General features: G+C 43.5%; 1 protein-coding gene and 1 long non-coding RNA gene across 3 annotated transcripts in view; one reads left to right on the top strand and one right to left on the bottom strand.

Annotated features, from left to right (window-relative positions):
• LOC140119276 (uncharacterized) overlaps positions 1-9758 on the top strand; it is a 41046-nt gene extending 31288 nt beyond the window's left edge. Inside the window, exons 3-5 of one of the 2 annotated variants that reach the window (XR_011853359.1) lie at positions 6559-6625; positions 8649-8705; positions 9665-9758. This is a non-coding gene — a long non-coding RNA (uncharacterized lncRNA). The remainder of the gene's footprint in view (positions 1-6558; positions 6626-8648; positions 8706-9664) is intronic. The other variant, XR_011853358.1, reaches the window with a different exon arrangement.
• LOC140119275 (protein ABHD15-like) lies at positions 564-27084 on the bottom strand. Its single transcript, XM_072138122.1, has 3 exons — positions 26449-27084; positions 9639-9991; positions 564-1734 (listed from the first exon to the last, which is right to left on the bottom strand). The coding sequence occupies exons 1-3, from the start codon at positions 26884-26886 to the stop codon at positions 1200-1202; spliced, it is 1326 nt and encodes a 441-aa protein (XP_071994223.1). The 5' UTR covers positions 26887-27084; the 3' UTR covers positions 564-1199.
• Positions 27085-27870: the final 786 nt, after the last annotated feature.

The following is a 27870-nucleotide window of genomic DNA, read 5'->3' as shown; positions in this document are numbered from 1 at the left end:
AGCAAGGTGGGGGGGGGGGGGGGGAGCTGCAGAGTAGTGAAGAGTATATGATACATCTTGATGTCCAAACAGAGACATAGAATGTTATGAAGAATCAGAGACTAGGACGAAAGGGTTTGTAGGGCTAGAAGAGGTGCTCCCCTATGTCCCATTGTCTGCAGAAGACTTCTCCATCCACAGAGCTGCACAGACACAAGGTTCTCCTGCTAGTTAAACAGAGAGTAGCATCACATGGTCTCCTCCTCCTATATAGTGAGCAGGAGTCCCTCCCTCCAGCAATTATAATTTACCCAGTTTCTAATTTACACAATCTATAGACTCACAGCACAGATCTGTAATAGGCTACGTTGTCCTTTATGACAATAAGAGCTATTGATTTGTGGAGAAAAAAATATCATCCGATGGACGTTTTCAACAGAAAGATTCTAACCGTATGAGCCATGCAGCTGTAAAACCTTGTCCATGTATTCCAATTGTAAAAAAGAAACAAACCATAAAAAAATACACATGATGCCATGTAATTTACATTTTTACTGTATCTATATTGCTGCGTAGGAAAGACTATCCTATACAGTAATGTCATATGGGGGGTATCTAGAGCCTAATCGTTGTATTTGGCAAATGTAATGGGAGCCAACATACAGTGAACTAGCTCACATTAGCAGTAGAATCAGACCCGTACTGGCCCACCAGAGAACCAGTGGATCCTCCGGTGGGCGAGAATCTAACCCAATACAGGAACCTAGAGGTCTGGCAGAAGACATCCAAATTTGAAGGCTACTGGGGTTTATTTCTATGGTCGATGAACGGTGGGCCCCCAGGATAATTTTATCTGGTGGGCCCAAGGAACTCCAGCCTGACACTGCCCTTAGCTTCTTTAGTCTCCTCCACCGATACTTCCATTCGGAAAGCTCACAATCACATAATACAGCACACACAGAGTCAAGCTAAGCAGTAAATTATATATAAAACATAAATATGACAGTGGCTCATCGGTTTACCAAAATTGTACAAAGATAAAAATGGATAAAACTCCTGAAAACAGGGGATATATTTAATGCGGCATGGCCTGTAATTTCCTATAGTATTTATAAAAGTCATACGATCCATCCCCATAAAAATGCATTTATTTATTTTATTTAATAGCCCCAAAAAAAGACAAAACAAAAACACAAATTCGAAATAAATTAATTCTTGTGTCATCTCGTGTAGGACCGCTGCCAGTTGTAAATCTCATGGATATTGTGAGGACAGTTTTGTTCTTTTCTGCAGTTGACTCTGTCCTGGAGTGTCCTGAAGTTGGAGATGGTTCCTTTTCTCCTGGAAAGTCCTTTCAGTCTTTCTTCCATTGCAAAGAAGTCGACAGTGGACTTGAAAAAGTCCAGCAGTGCACCGTGACTCCACATTGCAGCGGACATATTGTCTTTGATGAAGCCACAGTGGCCGCCGTACCGACTCATCAACAAGAAGAAGTGAGGGTTTGTCTCAAAAAGTTCAAAGGGTACCGTGCTATGGGCCTCCCCACGTATAGGATCATCCTGGCTACAAATGCACAGGACCGGAATAGCCACTTCATCAATGTCTCTTAAAGGGTCATTCCTTTCCCAGTAAGTATCCCACGTCAAACCATTGGGAACCTTCGTCTGGCAAAACAAAGCTTCTTCAAGTTCCTTTAAAGTTCGACTCTCCAAAAGTCTTTCAGTATTTATAAGCTGTCCCAGAGCTGTGGCATATCTACAATAAAGAGCAACAGAATGAGGCATGTTATAAAGATCTGTATGAATCTCTTACATAGGACACTTACTGTATAACCGGAACTATGAATTCCATTAATACTCAATCTTTTGTATGTGAGATTTATTACTAGGACTCCGCTAGTTTAATATGATGCATATTGCAAATTCCAAAGAGAAAGAAAGGAATTTTATAGGGTTTTGTCTATTTTTGATACAGATGACCTTTCCGCAGTGTGCTGAACCACTTGATGTCAGAGTCCAAATGCAGAATCCCCCTAATTGATTTTCATACCTTGAAAGGAATCCTACCACCACGGATCTACCTATTAAGGTAGATTCGGTGATAGGGGCATCTAACGTATGTAAGGATAGTCCTTTTTAGGGCTAATCCTTTAGTTCCCTTTAGCTTTTTTTAAAGGTTTGTGGAGTCGCCGGAGCTGAGGCTACACAGGGCAGCTACCCCACGCCCTAGTAGCCTCTTTGAACCTCCTACCCAGACATTTTCAGTGAAGCCGGCGATCTGTGCATGTGCAGAACGCAGGCTGCGTGGTCTCGGGTCTGAAGCCGAAGCTACTGCTCATGCGCAGAATGCCGGCTTCGCGGACGATGGCGCACAGCTACAAGGAGGCTGAAGAGATCTGTGTAGGAGGATCAAGGAGGCTACTGGGGTGTGGAGTAGCCGCGCCGTGTAGCCTCAACTCCGGCTACTCCACGCCCCAGTAGCCATATAAAGGGGACTAAAGGATTAGCCTTAAAATGGGTTATCCTTACATAGATTGGAGGCACCCACCACCAGATCTTCCTTAATAGGTAGATCCGTGGTGGTAGGTTTCCTTTAGGAGCACGTTCAGACGTGTTTTGCTTTGTGAACTGTCAAAAAACATGTTACCACTTGAATGCGTTTCAAAATGTGATTCAAACGCATTTTGTGAACACAGTCTAAAGGGGTCGTCTAGGATTCACAGGTTGTGTGTGGTATTGCAGCTCATCCCTATTCACTTCTATATCAGACACAGGTCTGGATATGAAAATCTATTTTTATAAGTCTGAGGACAAACATAGCAAACACTCTGATGAATTGCTAGGAAATCAAGGCCTGAAATTGCGTGTTTTTAGCTGTACAAGCAAGAATGTGTGGGTTCCATGCAGCAATAATTAACATGCTGCAAATTTAAGAGAGTCCACAAGCAATGTCTACTAAACATAGCTGCAGATAGCGTTAGGTAGCAGCCCAAAAGGTGTGTGTAACCATACCTGTTGTGCATAGTGTTAGTAACAACAGCATTGAGAAAGGTATACAGTTGTATTCCAGCATTGTAGCCGGACATAGTACACGCCTGTGTATGAGACCCTGTCATAACTCCCTGTAAAGATCACACAGCAGGTCACTTCTACTTGGATTTGGATTAAATCTCATCTAAGCTGGTTCTGTAGATTGTTGGTGTGGAGTTTGCAATAGTTAACCCACAATAATTATCCCACATGTATTCCGAGCTTTGGTGCCATGTGAAACTTGAGCAAAGCTTACTTGCTACAATAGGTTTGTGTTCCAAGTAAACATTGTAAAAAAAGATATATTGATTTGGCTTTATGCTAGAAGAATTAAAATAAGCTGCAAATACTGAATAGAAAGTGTTCAGGTAAATACAATTTTTAATATTATACAAAACTGAAAAAAGTTCGGTTAAATATTTGCAATCTTTCATTTCTCTTCTGATTATGGGTTTTGATGGCAGAAGCAGAAGCAAACGCTTCATCCAAAAAACTAATCTCTCTTTGTATAAAGTCATGGAGACAGAGTTTAGCACTGAAGTCCAGCTCTCCTTGCCTCAGAATGCCCCCTTTTCTGCGATTGGAGATAAGGTTAGTGTTGTCCCTGGACGCAGATCCATCAATGATCGTGAAGGGACAGAGAGAGCTTGACTTCAGTGCTAAACTTTCTACCTCCATGACTTTACACAACCAATTAACATTTAAGTTGAAAGCTGATTTCCTATTTGATGTCACCACACTGGGTAATGGGAGACACATGATCTAGAAGGTGTTCATTTACATGACAACATACAGTAGGTGGTTTGTTAGGCCAATTTGTGTATTCTGTACATTATGGATTTGTCCCAAAAAACACTTTTATTCAACCTGGTTCCACTCATCAATGCAGTCAAGGAGGCGGGAGACCAGTCAAGATCTCTCCCGCCCCATTACACACAATGACACACTTCAGCTCTGCTACATCTGAGCTATAAAACACACAGTCCCCTGCTATAAAGATCTTATCTTGCGTGTAGCTTGTAGATTTAGTCTCCTCACACGGTGCCTGAGTGCAGAGAGAGACTGCAGGAAGCAGAAAGGAGATTTTCATGTGAAGAACCTGGCCGACCCTAGACAGAAGATTTACAGACGTATCCAGGGGCAGCCAAAATTGTGTACACAGGCTGTAGAGACAGGTTGGAATTATATCTTTGCAATGCTGTATTTTTGTTAGATTAGTGAAGGTGTTATTTTGTCATCCTGACTATATTTAAATCTTGTGTTTGTGGGAATATCCTTTTAAGACTGGTGTATGAAATGGAAATCCTAGTAAGTAGATCTCATTTGAGGCAAGTGGCTTTGATTCTCCAGCTATATTGAGGACAGCAGCGCAATATTCTATATTACTCCTGGATCCCGGCAGCAATGCGATAGGGAAGTAAATAATCTATCCGTCGGGTTTTCTCACATGGTGTTGAACAATTGTGTGACTTTTACAGTACCACGGCATGTTTTATGACTTCCCTCACTTTTTTATAGCTCCATCAGATGGACTTCCGAACGGAGAGAAACCTTTATATTTATTGGCTGTCAGGTTACATACTAGTAAAACACCAGGAAAGATATTTTACAGTGTGGCTACTGCTGAATACAATGCAGTCTTAAACTTGACAACCCTTTTTCCACAAGACCGTCTCGGGGGAGTTTCTGCAGTTTTAGGGTCATTTCCAGTTGGAGCTTGAACAAGTCCTGCAATTTAGGATTATAAATTGGGTGCAGCCGATTCAGAAGTTGAATTTAGAGACCGTTTCTTATGGACAAACTACAGACTCCAGAGGTTCAGCTCATGTGATCACTAACGGTGACCTGCTACTGTGATTGGCTTGTCATATAAATCCCCTGATCAAGTCATATCAATGGTCATATAAAGCCATCAAGTAATATCAATGGTTGACACTGGCAGATCACTGATCTCTGTCCTCGTTCACGACCTGGGTCTGTATTTCCAATAGTCAATATGCAGGGAATATAGAAGCCCCCTGCAAAGCAAGTGAGCAGCTCCAATCTTGGAATGGAGGGGTGGGTGAAGACTGCCATGGGCTCTGAGCTGTATGGATATTATTGCCCATACAAGTCTGAAAGTCACTTCCTACATATGGTACTAGTATAAAGCGTGGGGAAAGGAGGATGCTTCCCTTCTGCCTGCTTTCAATATTCGGTTTCAGGACCTTCAAAAGGTCCTTGTGTGCATGTGCATTAAAGGTGTTGTCCGAGACCTTAAGTAAAAATCATATATGTGTCTGGGGGGGGGGCTGCTTAAATAAAATAAACATTTACTTACCTTCGCGGTCAGTCCGGGCGTCCAGCACTGCAGTCTCTTTGGTCATGGAAGGGCACGGAAGCAGTGCTGAGCTTAGATAGGAAAATAACTGCATTTTTCATAGTCCTGCTGCTACTTACAAACACAAAGGTATTGTTACACAGCTCTCCAGGGCCAATACCTACCAAAACTGCTGCCTTGTATGGTGACAACTGCTAGTTGATGCCCTGTATAGGATTCCCTTTCTACGTGGGTTTTGTTGCAGCACGAGAATGGGATAGCAGGTACTATAGTGCTATAGATTGTGGAAAATCAGCTGTCAGGGAGTCCGCAATGGTTTACCCACAACAATAACTCCACATGTATTGTATTCTATTATATTGCTGTATTTAAACATTATAAAAGAAAAACTGGGGCGACCTGACAGCTCAGGCTGTCCTTTACAATATTCCCAAGAAAGAATTAAATGCTGCGGTACACAACGATGTCCAGTACAATGCTAGGAGAATGTATATATAGAATAGGATGTATCTATATCTTTGTCACTATATTGCAAAAGAAGAAAAAACAATCCTCCCCTCCCCCCGGTGATGTATTGCAGCAAATAGAAGAGTTTTGTGTCGAGCGTTTTGTTTGCATTACGCAGGCCATTACATTTGTTCTGTAAATAGACAAGAAGTGCGTGGCTTTACACTGTGTGTAGTTTGCATCTTGTGACTAAGAGAAAAAAAGGATCCGGTCACAGTATGAAAATCTCTGGTCTATGCCTCGTTGACATGAATGCTAGAAAACATTTACTAAGCGCTCTCCATTTCTTGCCACCAAAAAAAAAAAGGACTAAGGCTATATCCACACAGCCGTTGGAGGACGTTTATACGCTTAGATACGTCCCCCAAAGGCTGGCAATGGGTGCACGGCGCCGCATGGGAGTGGTACGGTGCCGCTCGTGTCCTATCCTTCCCCCGAATATGGCCCCTGCGCCATACATTACTATGTCGCGGTGCCATTGTCTCGTTTTGTGAGAATGGCGCACCTTTCCAGGCCAATCCTTGGAGTGACAGTAACTAATAACGGCTTGTAAAGAGACAGAACTTCTCGTGTTGTGGATCGGTGCTGCTTAGAGTTTAACCTAATCCCAGGCTTAACTAAATGTTTCTGTGAGAAAGTGGTTGGCAGGGAGGATGATTTATGGGGAAGAGATGGTATTTGTTCCTGGGCAAACCCCCAATCTTTTTTATTTTTTCTCTGCAGATATGGAAATAACGTGCAGAAGAAGAGCACTGATGTTCTGATCATGTGGAATATAATGGCGCTATATGTATGAAGATTTATTATACGAAGATCTATCATTTCTGTAAATTATTTAGTGTGAGGAACTGCAATGTGATTCCAAGCAATAAAGTAATAGAATATGGTCTTTTTGTACCAGACACTCACCATTCCAGTACAGTATCAGAGAATAGAAGGAAATGAGGGGAATTGTAGATTGGAGAAAACAGGATGTGAGTGGATTTATATTCTTAAGACTCACCTTTTATCAATACTACTAAAATTTAAAAAGACCCATTTAAAAAGACACATGGATCCTATCTTTTTAAATTTTAGTAGTATGAATAAAAGTCAAGTCTTAAAGGGGTTGGTCACTTTACCCCATGTTTTTTGTAATGTGTGTGTAAGCGTATGAGGCAGAATATCAGGAAATGTACCAATATACATATACATCTATTGATAGTTCTGCTTTCTTGATGTGTAAAGTGAAGCCTCCTGTCTTTTACCTCATCAGCCAGACATTCCTACATAAAAATGGCCGCAGATGGAGAGTCATGTGATCTCTAACTGGCGAATGTTCATGGACAGTAAGAGATCACATCACCCTCTATCTGCAGCCATTTTATGGACAGGAATATCTGGCTGATGAGGTAAAAGACAGGAGCCTTCACTTTACATATCAAGAAAGCGGAGCAGAACTTCTAATAGATGTATATCGGTAAATTACCTAATATCCTGCCCCCACACTTACACATTACAAAATAAATAGCAGTAAAGAGGCCAAGTCCTTCAAGAATAAAAATACACGCACGTCCAGTTTTCTCCAATCTACAATTCCCTTCATTTCCCTCTATTCTGTGATACTACTCTGATTCCAGCTGGAACCTGCCATAGTCCATTGCCACATTATTAATAATAATAATCCCTTTATTTATATAGCACACAGAGATTACGCAGCGCTGCACAGAGCTTGCCACATCAGACCCGGTCCCCATGGGGCTCACAATCTAATCAACCTACCAGTATGGGATTTTATTTGGAGTGTAGGAGGGACCCGGAGGAAACCAACGCAAACACGGAGGGATCATAAAAACTTTTTGCAGATGTCACTATTATTACTATTGTTACAATGGAACACTAACTGTATTCCCGTCCCTGGTTCCAGCCCCAATCCTTTGTTGTAACAACCCAATAAATTCCACATGATCATAGTGGTCAGCAATTAGCTCTGCCAATGGACAAGTCAACACTTCCAGTAGGATGGGAGGGGAGTATTATGTGGAGAGAAGAGTATATAGTTCAGTTTTTTTTAATGGACACAAAAAAAGTCCACATCTTGGTCAGTACAATGGGATTTGTCGAAAGTATCCAACACAAAAGGGGCCCATCACTAGAAAGCTGCAGGTCGGAGATCACTGATATATACAACAAATGAAGTATGTCTCCTGTCTTACAGAATGCTAAGGATTTCAAGCCTGACTTTTCTACGCATCACAAGTTTGGCATTGACATTTTCTTAGGAACAAAATGGACATTGTTCTATGCACCCTTTATTATCTAGTGTGCAAGGTCAAAATGTATTTAAAAAGTCTTGGAAGGCGACCAGACGTATACACAAAACAGGTTTATCTTCATCTGAGAACACAATCCTTTATAGTCTGAGCTATGTATATTTTAGAGCGGCTGTGTTACATCTGTATTGTCACTGAAGCCACGAGTTATGAGCGGGCCTGTGGGGGAGTGCTGCAATACGTGACTGTGCTCCAGTGTAATAGTGGAAACGTTGTTGATGTTAGGCAGCATAGATTTTATCCCTGAGGATAATACATGATTTATTGAACTGGTTTTGGGCAGTGTAAATTACTGAGGCAAACTATATAAAATGGCGCCCCTCTCCTCATCCGGAAGTTATTTTTTTATTACTTAAAAGTGGAGGAGAGAAGACCAAAAGAAAAATGGGAGGTGACTTGAATTCACACCCATCGCGTGACATCCCAGGATGGGAGATGGAGTTGCCGGTGGCATGCATCTTGGTCCCGCTCCGGCCTACTAATTATAAGTTTCTTTTCTAGGTGATCCAGGATTGTCAAGACTAGCAGAGGACAGTCTCGGGATCAAGATGAAGAGGAGTAAGCATTTATTTTGTTTGTTTTTTAAAATGGTTGATTACCTTTAAGAATCTGTGTGGCAGAGCAGCATTGGTTTGAACCAAATAAATTCAGACCCAAACAGAATCTCTTGCAAATTTTGGAAAAGCTTTGGCAAAGCGAATCTTGAATGATTCACTCATCTCAAATTTCTTGATGTCAGACAAGTAACAATAAAACTTATAAGAACAGATTGTCCAGAACCTATATTTCCTGTAGAATCCAAATATTTACTAAACCAGGCTTGTCAGCGGAAACATATACTTATAAGGTGCAGTGACATAGAAGCAACGTTATGTCTAAGGTTTTAGCTGCTGTGCAATTCACGAATTACAGTACAGCCTGGCTTCATTATATTGTACTTGTATTTTATGAAAATACTTCATAGAATGAGTGAAAATTACAGGTAACTGGTTCTATTACTAAAGAAGAGCCCAGTTAAATAGTTCAGAATCTCCTAGTGAGATTACCTATGTATAACGTGTGTCATGTATGGTAGTGGTTCTTTCTTTTCAAATGATTTTTGAACAAGAACAAGTTTGGTCTGAGAAAAGCACTGGTGGGCTTTCCCAAGACCGAACCTCTTACTCTGAACTGAACTCAGCATATCAGTTCAGTCCAGTTAAAAAAAGGTGCGTTCTGAGGAACCTGACAACCGCCCTACAGGAAAGATTCTTGATCACCATTTATTACCCGAATTGATATGAGCAGAGAAACTGACTTCTGGTCTACACATAAGACATTATGTAAGTTGGGTGGTCTGATTGCTGGAAGAGAGTGAGTAACTAATACAGCCCAGGAAAGGAGATTACCTCCACAAAATTTTATATTAGCTGGTTTCCAAAGAATCTGATTTATTGACTAGGTCCAGTTAAGCAAAAAAAATGCATCTTTTCCCATCCAAATGGCACTTACCTACTCAAATACATCTTTTGGTAGAGGAGTAAAGCCGCCTGCCACAACCAGGGACACCCAGCTTCATACCAATCTTGAATGCGAAATAGAGGAGAGATGCAGCCTGCTGCGGTGATGTAGCTAGAGGAGCCACACTCCCCAAGATAGGAAAGCAGAAGTCCAGCCCCGGTGCCTTCACCCGCTGCGAAGAGTCGAGATGAAGGCTGACAATGGCGGATGTATCGAATGGCTTCTCGCAGGTCATTGGGATCACCATACGGTTGTAACTTTGTTGTGCTGAGGGGGCAACCATTATGACATCGACGATTAAAGATCACCGCCTGGTACCCATGAGTGAGCGCCAAGTGACACATCTGTCAATAAAATGGAAAGCACAGTTATGTTTACTAAAATATTGTTGGGTCATTTATTATACGTGTGGCAATGTCAATGCTAACATATGTTCTACATTCACCAGTTTTCAGTTTAGCCAGAAATTAGATCAATTGTAAGTTGATGCGCAGATAGCGAGACAACCGCTAACCACAAAGCTTCCTGCCACAAAACAACCAGAAAACTCTTAGTGCGATCACAAAGTCATCAGCCAAAAGTTAGGAGCCAGTGATGATATGCAATAGGCACAGGGTCCAGCTCTGCAACTGGGAAAATGATTTACCATAAGGAATGTAAACCCATGATAACGTTGCACAGACCTCACCACAGACGCATCTTATGTGTGTGAACGCTGTTAAAGCCAAACATTTAGCATTTGTTGAAGGTTTTTTGGTAATGCATCCTTCCAAATTGCATTTAGGGCAGATGCACATCTGAACGGATCAAGCAACTGATTTGTAACCGATCACTCATAGCTGTTGTTTTGAAGATCCAGGAACAAGTGAAGCACGAATGAAGCAAATCTTTGTTAATGTCCATTTTATCTGTCGATTTTTCCCTGGGTTATTTTCAGGATGCCCAAGTTACATTTGACCTATGGGGCCAGTGATGCACAATGTATGTTATGGCGCCACTACCAGTCCAACTGGACCAGAATGCTCTAAATTCTGAAGATGACGAGCAAGATATATGGCTTATTTTATTATATTCATATTAAGCAACTTTTCTGTAAATAGGACAAAGTATTGAAAGCACAGAAAGGAAGTAACAATCTACAATGAACATCATCGAAGCCACATGTCAAAAACCGCACGAGGCAGTGGCGGCATTGTTTTTACAATAGCATGGAAAAACAACATCTTCCTCTCGCCTTTTCAATTATTTATTAGTTATGTCGCAACAAGGGTTACAAAAACAGTAACAGGGATCGGTGCATAAACATTTACTGGCAGAATAGGAGGCAGCTGGAGGAAGTTTATTGCTTTCCCCCTGCAAGAACACATCAGACCTAAGAAGACATCTACAAGTAGGGCTCATGTGCCATCTCATTGTATAATAACAGCTTGAGAAGGTGCCATAAAGTGACACAATGAATGTAAAGCGACAAAGTGAACATATATACAGTTGTAGTCATATATGCCATTGGTGATCCTTACATTTCCTCCATACAACACAATATTAAACCTGGACACTAGGGCCTATTGTCCATGAACAAGTTTGTTTCAACAAACTTTCTCTGTGTGCGCTCGGGATTTACCAAATGAAACCTACAACTGCTGCATGGAACGAAATTGTAGGTTTGTACCAGTAAATCCCGAACATACAAGGGAGAAATTTGTCCGGCCGAACTTTCATAGGCAATTGGCCCTTTACAGGGAACTTGTCATCAGAAATTGGCCTAATAAACCACTACCAGTGGGTTATGAAGCAGTTGAAGAGCTTCTAGATCATGTTTTTTTCATGACCCAGTTTGGTGACATCATCCAGAAAATCACCTTTGAAGTTAGAAGTATAAAGTCACGGAGACGGAGAGTGAAAATTCAAGTAAAGCTCTCCCGGACTTTGATCACCTCCTACCAGGTGACATTATGCATCGGACTTCAGGAGATCTGATCAATGGTGTCCCTGGGCACAGGACCATCAATTACAGTGAATGGGGAAATCCAAGATAAACTCTTCGCCTCCTTGACTTCATAAAATCAATTTATATCTCACTTCAAAATCAAAGTTGATTTTCTGTATGATTCCGCCACACCAGGACAAAAAAGAAACATCATCTAGAAGCTGCCCAGCTGCAGCCTGTGTGTGCCTTTGTCTCAACCTCCTCTCATCCTCACTCATTCAGCTCCTTCACCCCTCTCCCTGTCATGTGCACTGAGCAGGCAGGAGAGGGTGGAGTGGTGTGGAGGAGAGGAAGAAGGCATGAGGAGACACAAACAAAAGCTGCCCCTCCCCTGAGACTCGCCACATTCTACTGGCAGGGAGCCAGGTAATGTGAATTAAACTTATGCAAAGTACTGAAATTATTCAGAATGCTGACAAAAGCATTTTTAAAATCATTACAGCGTCAACTTTTGCCACCTGGTGACAGGTTCACTTTTAAAGGAAATCTACCAGCAAAATCCATCATGATAAACCAGGGACACTTACTGATAGATCCAGGCACAGTGACGGTAGTAATCATCTTATATTTGTTATTTATGGCCTCCTTCCCTCTAATATTCACTTTTAGAATAATGCTAATAAAGGACTCTAGATTTACAGGCCGTTACATTGTGCAGGGGCACTTCCAACCCGCCCACTAGGTGAGATTACAGCAGGCAGAGGCAGCGAGAGACAATGTAACAGACTGTAACGCCCCAAGAGCTCTTCTGGCTAATTAGCATAATTTTAAAAGATTTTGGAACAAAGGAGACCATTGATAACAAATATAAGAAGATTACCACAGTCACAGTACCTGGATCCATAAGAAAGTGCCCTGGTTTATCATGCTTGATTTTGTAGATTTCCTTGAAGGTCAAGCCATCGTATTGATGTATTAAAGGAAACCTACCACCACAAATCTACCTATAAAGGTAGATTGGGTGGTAGGTGGATCAATAGGACGTGAGAATAGCCCTTTTAAGGGCTAATCCTCACGTCCCCGCAACTTTTTGATAACTTTTATTACACATATATTCAAATTTACTTATGCAGCTACTGGGGCGTGGAGTAGCCGCATCAGAGGTTACACGAGGCGGCTACTCCACGCCCCGGTAGCCACTTTACCCCTCCTACTCACCCATCTTCGGCGCGCAGCTCCGCGTAGCTGCGCGCCCTTGTCCGGCGATCCTGCCGTCTGCGCATGTGCAGAAGAGCAGGCCTGCGCCTGTTTCGGAGCAGTGACCGCGCAGGCGCGGGCCTGCTCTTCTGCGCATGCGCAGACGGCAGGATCGCCGGACGAGGGCGCGCAGCTACGCGAATTTCTGTAAGAAATTACAGAATGGCATATTTTTTTATTAATTATGACATTTAAAAAGCATAAAATATATATCTAGAACATACATTCAAATTGGTAATTTTCTGGTTAGACCTTCCCTTTAACAGAATGTTGATAAATTAAAGGAAACCTACCACTGCTCGCATGATTTCATGCGAGCAAATCACCCAGTGGGCTACTTAATGCTGATGCCGGCACATAGTTTTGTTAGGCTTGGCGAACTTTAGTTTAGCTAAAAAAACTATTTTCTTACATATTTAAATGAGCCCTCCGGTGCTACCCTGCGCCATCTTCGGGCTGGCGGTGGCTTCCGATGTTTAATTATTCCTCCTTCAGGTGCTGAGAGCCGTGACGTCACCAAGCTCTCGGCACCAGCCGGCCGGCTGTGCGAGACTTAGTGTCTGCGCATGCACGATAGGTGCCGAGAGCTTGGTGACGTCACGGCTCTCGGCACCTGAAGGAGGAATAATTAAACATCGGAAGCCATCGCCAGCCCGAAGATGACGCAGGGTAGCACCGGAGGGCTCATTTAAATATGTAAAAACATAGTTTTTTTTAGCTAAACTAAAGTTCACCGAGCCTAACAAAACTATGCCGCATCAGCATTAAGTAGCCTACTGGGTGGTCTGCTCGCATGATTTCATCATGCGGGCAGTGGTAGGTTTCCTTTAAAGCAGAAATCTCCATGTCTGTGTGGGTTTCCTCCGGGTCCTCCGGTTTCCTCCCACACTCCAAAAACATACTGTTAGGTTGATAAGATTGTGAGCCCCATGGGGACAGGGACTGATTTGGTAAGTTCTGTGCAGCGCTGCGTAATCTGTGTGCGCTATATAAATAAAGGGATTATTATTATTATTATTAGAGATCTAATTTTAGGGTTTTCTTAACTTTTCAATGCAAACTCTTTCCAGGACAGTCACTGACAGGTTGTTAACTTCCTTCCGGGCCATAACTTTATACAAAGCCAGTGAGTTCTGCTCAAACCACCAAATAAACAGGAAAGCCAAAAAGAGCAACTGGAAGCTGAATCACATTTATGTAGAAAATAAGAGCTTTGCAGCATCCTGTACAGTACAGGCGGTCCCCGATGTAAGGACACCGGACATACAGATGACTCCTAGTTAAAGAGGGACCTCTGGATGCTGGTAGTTTACTGAACTTTTAGCCCCAGCTGTAAGAGTTATTAAAGCTGTCTGCAATGAAGCTTTATTGTTCATCCTTTCCTCATGACAACTTCATATTGAGAATATCAAATTATAACAAGGACCAAAATATACATACCGTAAGTCGGGACAAAATATACTCGTCCTGACAAATTCAACGTAAGAACAAACCTGCAGAACCTATCCTGTAGGTAACCCGTGGACTGCCTGTGTCATGACCTACAGAAAAATCTGAAGCACAAGGTGACTACAGGGGTGCGTTAGAAATCTGTAACATATTATGCTGTGGATTTAATGGCGTATATCTTGAGTTTCTGAAACAGGTTTTAGTAAATAATCCAAGCCTGTGGGTTCACTTCAACGTAGTTTGGTGCGGTTAAAATTGTGCATTTCATAACCACAAGCATTTTTGATTTAGTTGCAGAATCACCACTGATTCGTTTACAAAATGCAACTGCTTAACGCGATGTTAACATATGCGTTTATTAATGCAATGTTAAAACAAAGAATGCGGTAGTTAACATTTGCATTTTGTTAACAGCCGTTTAATTAGGCAAATCTCTCTCCAGCTGGTGCAATGTGTTTTGAAAAGCATGCGCCACACACAACGTTTGACTGCACCCTCAAAGCTGAGGCTTTCAACACACCAACTAGATTGTCAAATCAAATTCTTATGCTTCTCACAACTTCACACTATGTGGGTGGTTCAGGAATCACGGACCATCAGTGTTCTGTATCATGTACTGATCAAATTGCTGGGGATAGACTCTTTGCATCATAGCGAGATCCTGTGCATCGTTTATCCCTATGATGCAAGGAATCTCGTCCCTGGCTGTGTGGTTGGTCAGTGAAACGGAAGTGACCATGGTCACTTGGTCAAGGATAAACTGAAGCAGGCGTCGTACATAGGTGAACGCAACCTTGGAACGCTGCAGAACTATGCTTTATATAGAAATTAAAATAAATCTAATATCAAAATCAAGCATGATAAAGGACGCTTTCTCATAGATCCAGGCAGGTGTACTTCCCCCTCCCACCGTGCAAGATTACTCCTGCACAGTGTAACAGCCTGTGAAGCTACAGCACAGAGAATTTCTGGTAACAAATCCAGAAGCCCTTCAGGCACATTAGCAAAATTTTAAAGGTTGATTTTAGAACGTAGGGGGCCATGGATAACAAATAAAAAAAGAAGAAGAAAGTCACAGTACCTGGATCTATGAGTAAGTGTCCCTGGTTTATCATGATGGATTTTGATGGTAGATTTCCGTTAAATATAAATTTTATCCCAGTCATAATCCAGTTTTGGCCTGAATGGGGCGATTTATATTTTTTGTGAAGTTTCATATAAAGCAGAGGCAGGACTGCAGTTATATTTATTTTCAGATCCCCTCCCCCACCCCCGCAGGCAGATTCGCAAAGTGCAGCCAAGTGTCAATGTCTGCAGAAGGGAGACTGAATCCGTAAGGTAGCAGCTCCCTGAACATTAAAGTATTTTTTCTATCTTTGACAGCTTTATTGTAAAATCATGGTAGTGGACGTGTATAGGAGTGGTGTGTGAGCTTTATATGGTGATGACAGGTCTACTTTGCCTGTGGTATTCTGATGACAGATGAAGTGGAGAGGTCGGAAAAAGCTTCAAAAACTATAAAACATATTTGTATTACCTCAAATAAGCAGAGTAAAGAGCAAATCCATCAGAAGGTCACACGGCCAAATCTGACACATGGATTCCATGATGGACCCAGAAGGAGACTTCTTCAGATTTTACAAACCAAACCCTAATCTATAACTATTATTAACATCTAAATATAGGACAGGATTACCTAACAACAATACCTCCAGCTAATAGCACATGTAATGGCACCCTGGCATGCAATGTCATTTACGATTGTTTTCTTGATATATGGCGCTGGGCACCACCCTGCTGTAAATCCTCTCTCAGACAAGCCTGTTCACTGTTAATATAGGCCCTTCTCCACTCCTCCATTTACATGAATAGGAATGAGAAGCAGGGCCGTATAGAAATTTTGACTGACAAAATCTTTGCCCTCCCTCCTCCACTTCATTTCCCATCTTATTTTATTATGCCACATCACATATAAGCGCTTCATAAATTTATTCTCATCCTATATGTAGTTACCTGGAATGAAATATAGCTAGTACTGCACCCCAAATTATATATACTGCACCCCCTTAATTGATTACAAACAGTACCTTTAGTTCATTAACATAACATAAAGCCCAAAATGCATATACAGTATATACTGTATGTAGCCACAGCACATGGCCCCGCTAGTAGATAGGTAGCCACAGCACATGGCCCCGCTAGTAGATAGGTAGCCACAGCACATGGCCCTGCTAGTAGATAGGTAGCCACAGCACATGGCCCTGCTAGTAGATAGGTAGCTACAGCACATGCCCCTCACAGTAGATAGGTAACCACAGCACATGCCCCCCCCCCCCCCCCGGTAGATAGGTAGCTACAGCACATGGCCCCCCTAGCCCTAGTAGATAGGTAGCTACAGCACATGGCCCCCCTAGTAGATAGGTAGCCACAGCACATACCCCCCACCCCCCACTATACATGCAGAACAGAAAAAAAATATTAATACTTACCAACCTGCATTCCTTGCTGCCATCTCCTTTTTGCTCCCTCGTTCTTCAGGGCTGGTGGATGCTGGCGTCCACTCCTTCTCTACCTCACCCTACAGTTCACATTTTGCTGATTGATATTAAAGGGGTTGTCCGAGAGTTATGAAAAAAAACAAAAGGTGGCCGTGAGGATGTACTTACCTGCCGACGCCCTCCGGGTGTCCCACGCTGCTTTCGCTACAGTCTGCGTGCCATGTAAACAAACATGGTCGCCGGAGCAGTGCTGGATTCAGCTTCCGGCTGGCCGTTGCCAGCCACCCCCACCTGTCCCTATTCACAGCGCTGTGTATGCGGGCCGGATGGTTGTCGGGTCCAGCTGGAAGCTAAATGCAGCACTGCTCCGGCGGCAATGTTCGTTCACATGGCGCACAGACAGGAGTGACAACAGAACGGGACACGAGGAGGGCATCGGAAGGTAAGTACCCCTTTAAGGGACAGAAGTTGGACGGTGCTCAGCAGCTTGGGCTCATCCAGTGGCCGGGCCAGGGACTGCAGTGGAGTGTGGGAGGAAACCCATGCAAACACGGAGAGAACATAAAAACACTTTGCAGATGTTGACCCTGTGACTTGAACCCAGTTCCCCAGCGCTGCAAGGCTGTAGTGCTAACCACTAAGCCACTCTAAACTCTTTTCCCAAAATTAGATTTACAATATCTTTTGAGGTTCAAAAAGTATCGATAACTTTTAAAAGGCTTGTTTCAAAAATGTTTTTGGAGAAGTAACTAAAAAAACTGAATCAAAAAATGCAGATCAAAAACTCAGCCACAGGAATATTGCTCAGTCCTCCCATAAAATTGGCCTCTTAATAAGTCTGAAGCACGTTGGGAATTCCTGTGTCCTAGCACAGCCAAGGTCCTCCATAGATTCCTGCTATAATTTGCGGCCGTTATCTGGCACACAGAGTTTATCTGCAAAGGTGTCCTCGTCCCAGCCTGCCTTGCTTCCTGCTCTACACTATTTTCACATAGTGGGGCTTTTCTGAAGCAAAATGGGCATGTGTTAAAAAATTTTTCACTTTTATGCCGGAAAACTACCATATTTACCAAAATTTCCCCTATTGTATGTACAACAACTTTGCCAGTTGCACTGTGTTATGTGAAAGTCCAAGCCACTATTACTTACACCTACAAGAATGTCCGTGGTTTAGATCAAGTGTTTGGTGGCTGCAATATGTTTTTGCATTCTTAGAATTATTAACAGGAGACTACGGAATAAGGGTGCGGGCTGATGCTGCGGATCACCGATGCTGGACAATGGCTGATCAGTGCTGTGGGTGTAACTCTCTCATTGGAGTTATTTATCATACGCTGGTGCACTCTATATATCAGGAAGCTTTGGCGTATGGATTTAGGCGGCTGCTTCTTTAGTCAGCTGGGCCTAGTTGCCAACCAGAAATGTCCCATGCCGGGCCACCCCGTCCCACAACACCCCTCCACACCCACTTGGGCCCAGCCCTCCTAACCCCTTGTTAGGTCATGGGGGGGGTTGAGATTTGCTTCTGTGAAAAACAAACATGTAATTTAACCCAATCTACAACAGTCTGGCCGAGGCAGATAAAATATTATTGCCAGGGCCGCCACTAGGACTGGCAAATTTTGTGGGCTCTCCCACAGAATTATTATACGGCCCTATTTGCACAGTAAGTTACCTGTACCTGAGAAGGGAGTAGGGTTTTCTGTGACTTGGGGCCCCTTCTCCAATTTGGGGACCCCAGAACACAGTCCTACTAAATCACCCCTGATGGCAGCCCTGATTATTGCAGTATATTGTATGGAGGATAAGCCCCATACAATATGTATAAGAGAAAAATGTAAAAAAAAAAAAAAAAAATTGGAAAAGTTATTGGCACCACAATACGTTGAAATGTAAAAAAAATATTTTTTGTACAAAAGAGCAATGTTTTTTTTTTAAATTTATTAAAATATAATAAAGCCTATATTAATTTTCTATCTTTGTGATGATACGAACCCAAAGAATAAAAAGGGAGTCGCCATTAGGAATGATCAGTGAAAGCCCACAAGAAAATGCTTTTATTTCGTCAATTTAACTGCATTTGGTTTCATCTTCCCAGAACATGACATGGAATATTAAATGGTGCCACTAGGAAGAACAATTTGTTATGTAGAAAACATGCCCTCATATAGCACTGTACAGTATATCTATTGTATAGAGAAAAATTAAAAAGTTATAGGGGGGAGAAAAAAACAAACTCAAAATGGAAATATGGCATCAAAAACAAGGGGTTAATTTTGGGAAAAGAGTCGGAGACAGAGGGACTGATCAAACTAGACCTTGATAAATGGCAGTAGTGGGTAATATGATGGCCTGAACTGCATGTCCGTGCACAGTCATAGATGTCATAAGCCCGTCAAGCATGACTGTAGCCTGACCTCAATAATACAGCTGGGATAACATAGCAATCTTTAAAAAACGTGAAAGGTCCTTCAGGGCCACCATACTGTCATTGTTTTCAGGCTGCATGACAAGGTTGGCCATAGATCAAATTGTACTGATGTCTGCGTCACAGTAAGGCTATATTCACACTGCCGTTGCCCGCCCGTACCGTACCGTAGCGGGCAACGGCAGTGTACGGGGAGAGGAGGAGGAGGTGAGCTCCGCTCACCCCCGCCCCTCTCCATAGCAACCTATGGCGCACGGCCCCGTATTACGGGAAAAGATAGGACAACTCCTATCTTTTTCCCGGGTACGGAACGGTACGGTGCCGCACGTGTGCTGCACCGTACCGCTCCCGTAGGGTGCCGTGCGCCCATAGGAGTGTATGGGGGACGTATATCAGCCGTATATACGTCGGCCGTATATACGTCCCCCATACGTTCGTGTGAATATAGCCTTAATGAAAGATTATGTGGATCTGATGTGATCTACAAGTTGTCATTACTATGACATTAAACACCTACAAACAGAACATTAAGCCAATTCAAAAATTACATATATTTTATTGCATATTCAGTAAAAACAAAAACCAAAAATTACAGTACATATACAATTCAACAGGGAGAAGCATGTGGGTCAGTGGGGCTATCACATAGAAATGTTAAAAACATGTGGGACGGGATCAAAAGGTGGGGTACATAGTCATATGGATCACATATGCAACACCCTCGCCGATGCAATGGCGAGTGGGTGCTTGCGAATAAGCCCCATAACATGTCACCACATCACAAAGGGGAAATTGCAGTGGTTAATCCTGCCTGGCAAGGCAGAAGTTAAATCTGTATATGATGTAAAAGTCCAGTATCCAATGATCTGTGTTACATCCTGTGCTTTGGGCTGTACCCAGAAGATGGACTTTGTTACTAGAGACCTTCTGAGAGACTTTTGCCAACCTCAAGGAAAAGTTGCAATGTAATTTATTATCATTTTGCACTTAATGCCTTCCTTTTTAGGTACGGACATTCTGTTTGCACTTTTTATGCCTTTCCTTTTCAGGAAAAGAGACATTTTATCCTGCTACCCTGAGTAGCCTATCCACCTCTGTAACGTTTTCAATGTTATAAGATGTGTACCCATTGGGCTCCTAAGCCAATGTGATCTTAACATGTTTGCACACTGTCATATATGCCAGTAGTCTGCATTAACCTTTTCATAGGCTTTACAGGTTGTAGTGTGGCTGTGTCGGACCGTCTTTTTGTGTAAAACACTGACCGCTACCTGATCCCTCAAACCGAGGTTTGCACATGGGGGTAGTCCGTAAACTGCGGGTCTTTAGGGGACCGGGGGTGTTACAGAGATAGCACCTGGATGCCACTCATACATGGGTAAGGTTGTCAGTCAGGAGGTACTCGTGTCGCATATGCTAACGCAATGCAGATAGACACCTTATATATAATTGCCGCCAGGGAAGAAGCGTTGATAAAACAAATATACAGGCCTTGGTGCAAGGAGTGGATTACAGGACATGACACCACACCTTTCCTACTGTACAGTTCGGTTTAATGGCGTCAGCGACCAACTGTCATACAGCTCTTACATATTTTTGTCTTAGTCCAACACCAACCCAGGTGCCTGTCTCCAGGACCATGGGCGGTTTGTCCCTACACCTCACATCGCCTGCACTTCCCAGAAGTGCCCTTAGCCCCCTCTGTGCCCCAAAACATCTATAGTCGAACCGAGGGCGGCTCTTTCAATTGCCCCCGGGGTATGCAACACCCTCGCCGATGCAATGGCGAGTGGGTGCTTGCGAATAAGCCCCATAACATGTCACCACATCACAAAGGGGAAATTGCAGTGGTTAATCCTGCCTGGCAAGGCAGAAGTTAAATCTGTATATGATGTAAAAGTCCAGTATCCAATGATCTGTGTTACATCCTGTCTCTGTGAACTGAGAGGTAATTGAAGGAGCAGCCACCACCTGACCAAAGGGAGGTAATAAAACCCCCTGGCCAGGAATGTTCTAGAGAACACTCCGAGAGGAGTCTCTCTCAGGAGAGAGAGGAGAGTAGTCTCTCCCAGAAGGGAGAAGAGACCGGTCCTAGTCAGGCCCTCTGGGTCTGCAGGACGCAAGCAGAGAGTAGTTAGCTGAGCAGCAGCTCAGAGTCTCTAGCACACCAGACCAGTGCAGGAAGAGCCTAGCCCCTGCCTGAAGTGGAAGATAAGACTAGAGCTAGTGTAGTGAGGAAAGGGGTATCATCCTACCTTCAAGGGTGATACCTGAAGAGATCCAGGACCGAGCTGAAGCATCCTCTAAGGACACAGCTGCCTCCCAGCCTGCCATTGCATCCAGGCTGGTGATCTACATCCTGTGTCTCCCTCCAAATACCTCTCCAGTACTCCACCACCTACCTGTTAAAGGCACGTTTGCTGCGGTTCAAATAAAGAACTGTAAGTTGTTTTCTTCAACTTCTGTCTCCGTCTGGTCCCTGCTAATACGGCTGCCTTCATCACCGGCACCCTGTCCATCACCCAGAGACTCACACTCGGGACATTAAGGGGTTGCCCCAGGGAGACCCGCTCTAGCAGCCTCTCCCTCATCTTTTCTTGCCAACACCACCCTGCTGGAGACCTGCCAGGCTGTAGGACAGCCCTCCGGTTCCCCCGTACCAAGCACCGTGACAATAGCGTGCTTAGGCCGCAACCGCCAGCCACTCCGGTACCGCGGGCCCCGGCTGTCTCCAGGCCGCACCGCAAAGGGCTAGGCCCCGGTGGGGGATGTTGCACATACATATACAATTTCAAATGCATAATGCAATTTATACCCAATAGTGGGTTGCTGTGCAAATACTGCAATAAAGTGCTTGCCATACAGCTTAATGTACATAGGTTCCCTGTGGGTATATAAAGTGCTCAATGCATGTGCAAATCCTAAAATGGGAGCATACCTTTAGCCATCATACACCACCCGTCTGCCACAAACAGGTTCCCCGACGCGCGTTTCGGCGCTAGCCTTCATCTGGGGGTTACTATGACATTCTAGGTTTCGCTCAAGTTTCACATCCCCAACTTTTTCGGTCTAAAAGTTTTGTTCTATAGATACAATAACCCGGCATGGAGACCTACTCAAACCTATTTGGCTATGCTGTACACGAACAACCATCATGCGGAAGCTTGTATTGTGGACTGATCACTACTTTCTAGACTGGACCATAGCCCAACTGGTCATGCATTGCCGTCCATCAAATTGTAGGAGAACATAGAAAGCAGATCTATCACTGTATTAATGGATTGACACTACAAATCTTCAATCTGATCCACATCCTGAAATTTGGCGAAACCTACTGTCATTTCACGATTGTAGAGGTTTTTTTATATATATATAAATAATTTTCTACATAAAAATAATTGAACAAATCCAAGTCACAGTCATACATGACTTGCATTGTGGTATACGATGTCCCATCCAGATCAATATCTGCAAACTCTTTGTATGTTCTCTCTGTGTTTGGGTGGGTTTCCTCCGTGTCCTCTGGTTTCCTCCACACTCCAAAACATACTGGTAGGTTGATTTGGCAACTTCTGTGCAGCGCTGCAGAATCTGTGTGCACTATATAAAGAATTATTATTATTGTTATCATTATTATTATGATGATGGCATGAACTGGTCCTTTGGACTTTTTCACCAGATAAGACAACCCAAGACCAGGTCAGCAGGTTCGGCTAGAAACTCAAAGCCATGGTTGGTCCGTGAATCAAAATTTGGGAATTCCTCCAGCTCACCTCGATCTGCGGATATATATCCCTTGCAGCACGGATCCAAACTTGGCTGCAGCAAGTGCATCAACATAAAAACACTTCACGGATCCAGCTTTTCTTTCAAAGGGTAAAACCGCCTTTATTTCTAATTGCATGGCATCCCACAGCATATGGACAGGTATACAGGATATACAGCAAGTCACCGCGTTTCTAGCACAACAGTAATGAGTAAGAGAAACGCGTTGACTTGCTGTATATCCTGTATACCTGTCCATATGCTGTGGGATGCCATGCAATAAGAAATAAAGGCAGTTTTACCTTTGAAAAAAAAAATGGATCCGTGAAGTGTTTTTATGTTGGTCCGTGAATACCTGGACTGTGCAGTGGATGCACCATCCGAACACAGTGAAGAGGACTGGACTTTGAGCATTATAGTGATATATGATGCAAGGAGTCCCTTCTTCCTGGCAGATCAGCAGCAGTGAACTATAATCATGATTACAGCGTGCTATCCTGCGCTGAAGCAGGGACTCCTCGTATCACTGTGATGCTCAGCGTCCCAATTGGGAACATTTGGCTTGGTCCTTGAAATCCAGGTTCTGCAGTCTGGAATTAATGGATGAACCATGACCATGGGCCAGATTCATCACGGCTTGTATGCCCAAAATCTGGTGTAAAAGCCCTGAAATAGGGCTATTTCTAAGCAATTTCTAGAGCCAGTAGGAGTGGAGGGGCTGCGGCCAGCAGCGGAGTGGCCTTCGCACAAGCTATAGCGTGGTCCAGTTTGTGTGTTAGTCTACGGAAGAACTGGCGCAGCTGCCCACCAGATTTATCATATATATAATAATTATTATTTATATAGCGTATACAGATTACGCAGTGCTGCACAGAGCTTGCCAAATCAGTCCCTGTCCCCAATGGGGCTCACAATCTAATCAACCTACCAGTATGTTTTTTGGAGTGTGGGAGGAAACCGGACGGCCCGGAGGAAACCCACGCAAACACAGAGAAAAAATACAAACTCTTTGCAGATGTTGACCCTGGGACTTGAACCCAGGTCCCTAGTGCTGCAAGGCTGTAATGCCACCGTGCTGCCCCAAACCCCTGTTAATTGTGGCATGGCGGGGGGACATAAGTTTCTGGTGTAATTAGTGCTAGAACATGATAAATGTTTCCACTTTAGTATGAAATGAAGTGTGGAAAAAGGGTATGTGTCTAAGGCTACAAGTCCACAAATATTGCATGTAACCCAAGATGCAGCATGCCATTCAGAGGACATTTAAAGGGAACCTGTCATCAGCAATTGGCCTAATAAACCGCTTCCAGAATATTGTCATGCAGCATAACACCACCCAGTTTTTGTTTCTTTCATGATCCATTGTGGTGTCATCATCCAGAAAATCAACATTGAAGTGAGCTGTAAATTGGTTGTGTAAAGTCAAAGAGGAGGGGAGTTTATAATGTCAAGCTCTGACGGTGTCAAGACGGAGAGCTCTGAATGCCTCCTCCTCTGTAATTTAAATCATGCATTGGACTTTAGAAGATCTGATTAGTGATTTTTCTGGCTGCAGGATCATCAATTACAGTGAAGGGGCGGTTTCTGAGGGAGAGCTTGACTTCCGTGTTAAATTCTCCGCCTCCGTGACTATATACAACCATTTTACATCTTACTTCAAAGTAGATTTCCTGGATAATGCCACCACAATGAGCCATGAAAGAAACATGGTCCGGAATGTGTGCCAGCTACTTGTCAATGTACTGGTAGTGGTGTACTAGGTCACTTTCTGCTAACAGGTTTCCTTTAAGAAATGAATATCTCCTAATAATTCCTTTATTTATATAGCGCACACAGATTACGCAGCGCTATACAGAGTTTGCCATATCAGTCCATGTCCACAATCTAATCAACCTACCAGTATGTATGGAGGAAACCGGAGGAAACCCACACAAACACGGAGAGAACATACAAACTCTTTGCAGATGTTGACCTGGATGGGACTTGAACCCAGAACCCCAGCGTTAGAAGGCTGTAGGGGTAACCACGCTCACACGAAGTGTTTGAATTGTGTTTTGAAATGTTTTACACTGAAACTTTTGTGATTGGGATCACACTTACATTGCATTGTTTATATGCAAAACACATGGTGCTGGTTTGTGATCGCATACTTTTCAGTGGAAATGTGTGTATGATCAAGACAAACTCCTCCCAGCAGCCTGTGAATTGCGGTTGAAAGTGCCATTTAAGCGCTTGGGCTACGTTCACACTTGGTGTTCTTTGGATGCGTTTTTTGGTTTGTTTGAAAGTGGTTTTCTTCATTGCTGGAAGTGTAAGCTGCTGTGTTAACATTTTCAATGTATCCAAAAAAAAAAAAAAAATTCATCCATAAGCTTCAAGTTTGACCCCACCCCCAGGGCGCGTTCCCACGATGCGTTACGTTTTTTGATGCGTTTTTGAGGTTACATTGTGTTGCAGTGGAAATGCAATGTAATCTTGGCATGTGATCAAGGCTGAAGCCTTTTGAATGCATCAAAAATGCATCGTGTGAACGCGCCCTCAGTGGTACCCCCAACAGATTCAGAACCAGGAAACTTCTTTACTACTTCTTTCATGCTAACATGCCTCCAGGATTGGAATATGTCTTAATATTCCACTATAGCATAAAAGTAGAACATGCTGCATATTAAAGAGCGTGAGCATTTATAGATATATACTGGTTGTAGTCACATCTGCTGGACCTGAAGTAAAATATTTGCACCAGATTTTAGCTTCAGCGCTTGACTTCTCTGCTGGGGACTTGGGATTTTGGAATAATCTTGTTTACTTTCTAATGTAGCTATACAACATATTAATAGAAAAGCTCATAGGTTATAAATCAGTGGGGTCCAGCTGCTGGAATACCATTGCTCCAGAGAACAGATGGTTTCATTCTAAACCATTGATCAAGAATCCACTGCAAAGAAAATAAAGACCAGAGGGTATATTCATATGTCAAGGATTTTTATGCAGAAAACTTTTGCATTAAAAACCGGAGAAAAGTTTGATCACAATTTGCAGGTCTGAACATACCCCCATTATTTCTGTAGTCTCCGCCCTTCCTCTCCTCCACCTGTAGCTAATTTGGGGTGCCTCCACATTTTCAGTTGTTCATGTCCAAACCAAGACCCAGTGAGGCTGCGGTCACACGTTGCGTTTTGAACCCGTTTTTGTACAGTTTTTAAGCAGAAGCTTAAAAAACTGGTTCAAAATGCCACGTGTGACCGCAGCCTGAAAAAGTTGGAGGAGTTCAATGAAATGTTCTCACCCATTATGATCCACACCTGCTTTTGGCCTAAAAAAACTGCATCTGAAAAACTGAACGTGTGAACGCTCCCCGAGTGACCATAAAACATTTTATACTACTAGTGTGTATCAAACATTTACATTATTATTTCTAGAAAATAGTAGATAACCCTTCCCTGTAAATACACCAGAAAGAGGACTGGTTATCATTACCTTACTGGTGTTCCTGGTGATCTTTCCGAAAGAGTTTGGGATGACCAGCAGAATGGGCACAGTGGAGTTACTGGATGCCCTCCTCCTCCTCTGTGGTTGCCCAGGTTTCATTGCCCAGTCCAGGGCCACCAGCCCCTCATCACTCAGCTGTAGATACTCCCTAACAAAGTGGACTCCATTATCCACAGGTCCAAGCACCCCAACCAAAGTCTGCAGGGTGGGGAAGGTCCTCCACAACCAGCTGACACCAGAGTAACTCCCGAAGCTCCTGCACTGCTTCACCAGGTATTGAGCCAAAGCTGAGGGTTTGCAGATGAGTTTATAATCTTCTTCACTCTTCTCATCCTCAGCTGCCGGGAAAGTACTGCTGAAGCGTTTCCTATAGGACCAGAGAAGCAGGAGCAGGAGAGTGCCTAGAGAGGCAGCCCATCCTAGCATTGCAGTAGTAGAGGGGGTCTGCAAAGAGGTGCAAGGTGCCTCAGTTGTGGAGCAGCTGCTAGGAGCTTACATTCACATCCTCACAGGCTGAGGCAAAGCTTCCACTCACTGCTCTGTGTACAAGGGAGGGAGCAGAAACTACTTCACACAACCTATTATTGTGGTCACTCCCCACTGCAGGCAGAGGAAGCCTCCTATGTCTGAGAAGCCACAGGCAGGGGATCTGACTGCCAGGTACATACAAAATGCACAACACCAAAGGAGTAGTCACCTAGCTCCAGGGGGTGTATTAGTGTGCAACAAGGCAAACACCTACCACCAGGATGAAAGACTGTATGCAAATGAGGGGCACCTATGGCGCCTGGAGCCGCTCAGGCTCATTTGTATACAGTCCTTCATCCTGGTGGTAGATGCCCTTCTACCATCAAGATCAAGCATGATAAACCAGGGACATTTATTCATAGATCCAGGCACATACACTGGGGCTTATTTACTAAGGGTAGTGGATCCTACCACTGTGCGCCGTTTTCGTGATCTGCGCAGCTTTGACAGGTATTTAACAGGGGTTTGTGCTGGGATTGTGTAGCACACGATCGGAATTTGACGTAGCAGCGCTGGCTTCAGACAAATCGAGGGGCGGGCTGTCAGAAATTCCAACTAATTCGGACTGAACGCGGGATTTAACTTTAAAATTGTGTCGCAAGCCCAAGCACTTACATGCACCAGGAAGAAGAAGTTGGACTCATGCAGAATATTGGACGCACGATCTTAGTGAATTGCCGCACAGTGCATTATTGTCGGACAATGCACTTTGGGTGAACTCAGTCGGACGGATAAGTACTAAATGTGCCCCAGTGTGTTAATATTCCTATATTTGTTATCCGTGGCCTCCATCAGTCTAAAATCGACTTTTAAAGGAACCTGTCATCAGGAGCTTTTTTTCTTGCTCACCCATGTCCCGAGAGTTTAGTGTGTACACATGTG

This window comes from Engystomops pustulosus, chromosome 2, assembly GCF_040894005.1.
Source record: "Engystomops pustulosus chromosome 2, aEngPut4.maternal, whole genome shotgun sequence".
Classification (NCBI taxonomy): Eukaryota; Metazoa; Chordata; class Amphibia; order Anura; family Leptodactylidae; genus Engystomops; species Engystomops pustulosus.
This window is presented reverse-complemented; position numbering and strand designations above follow the sequence as displayed.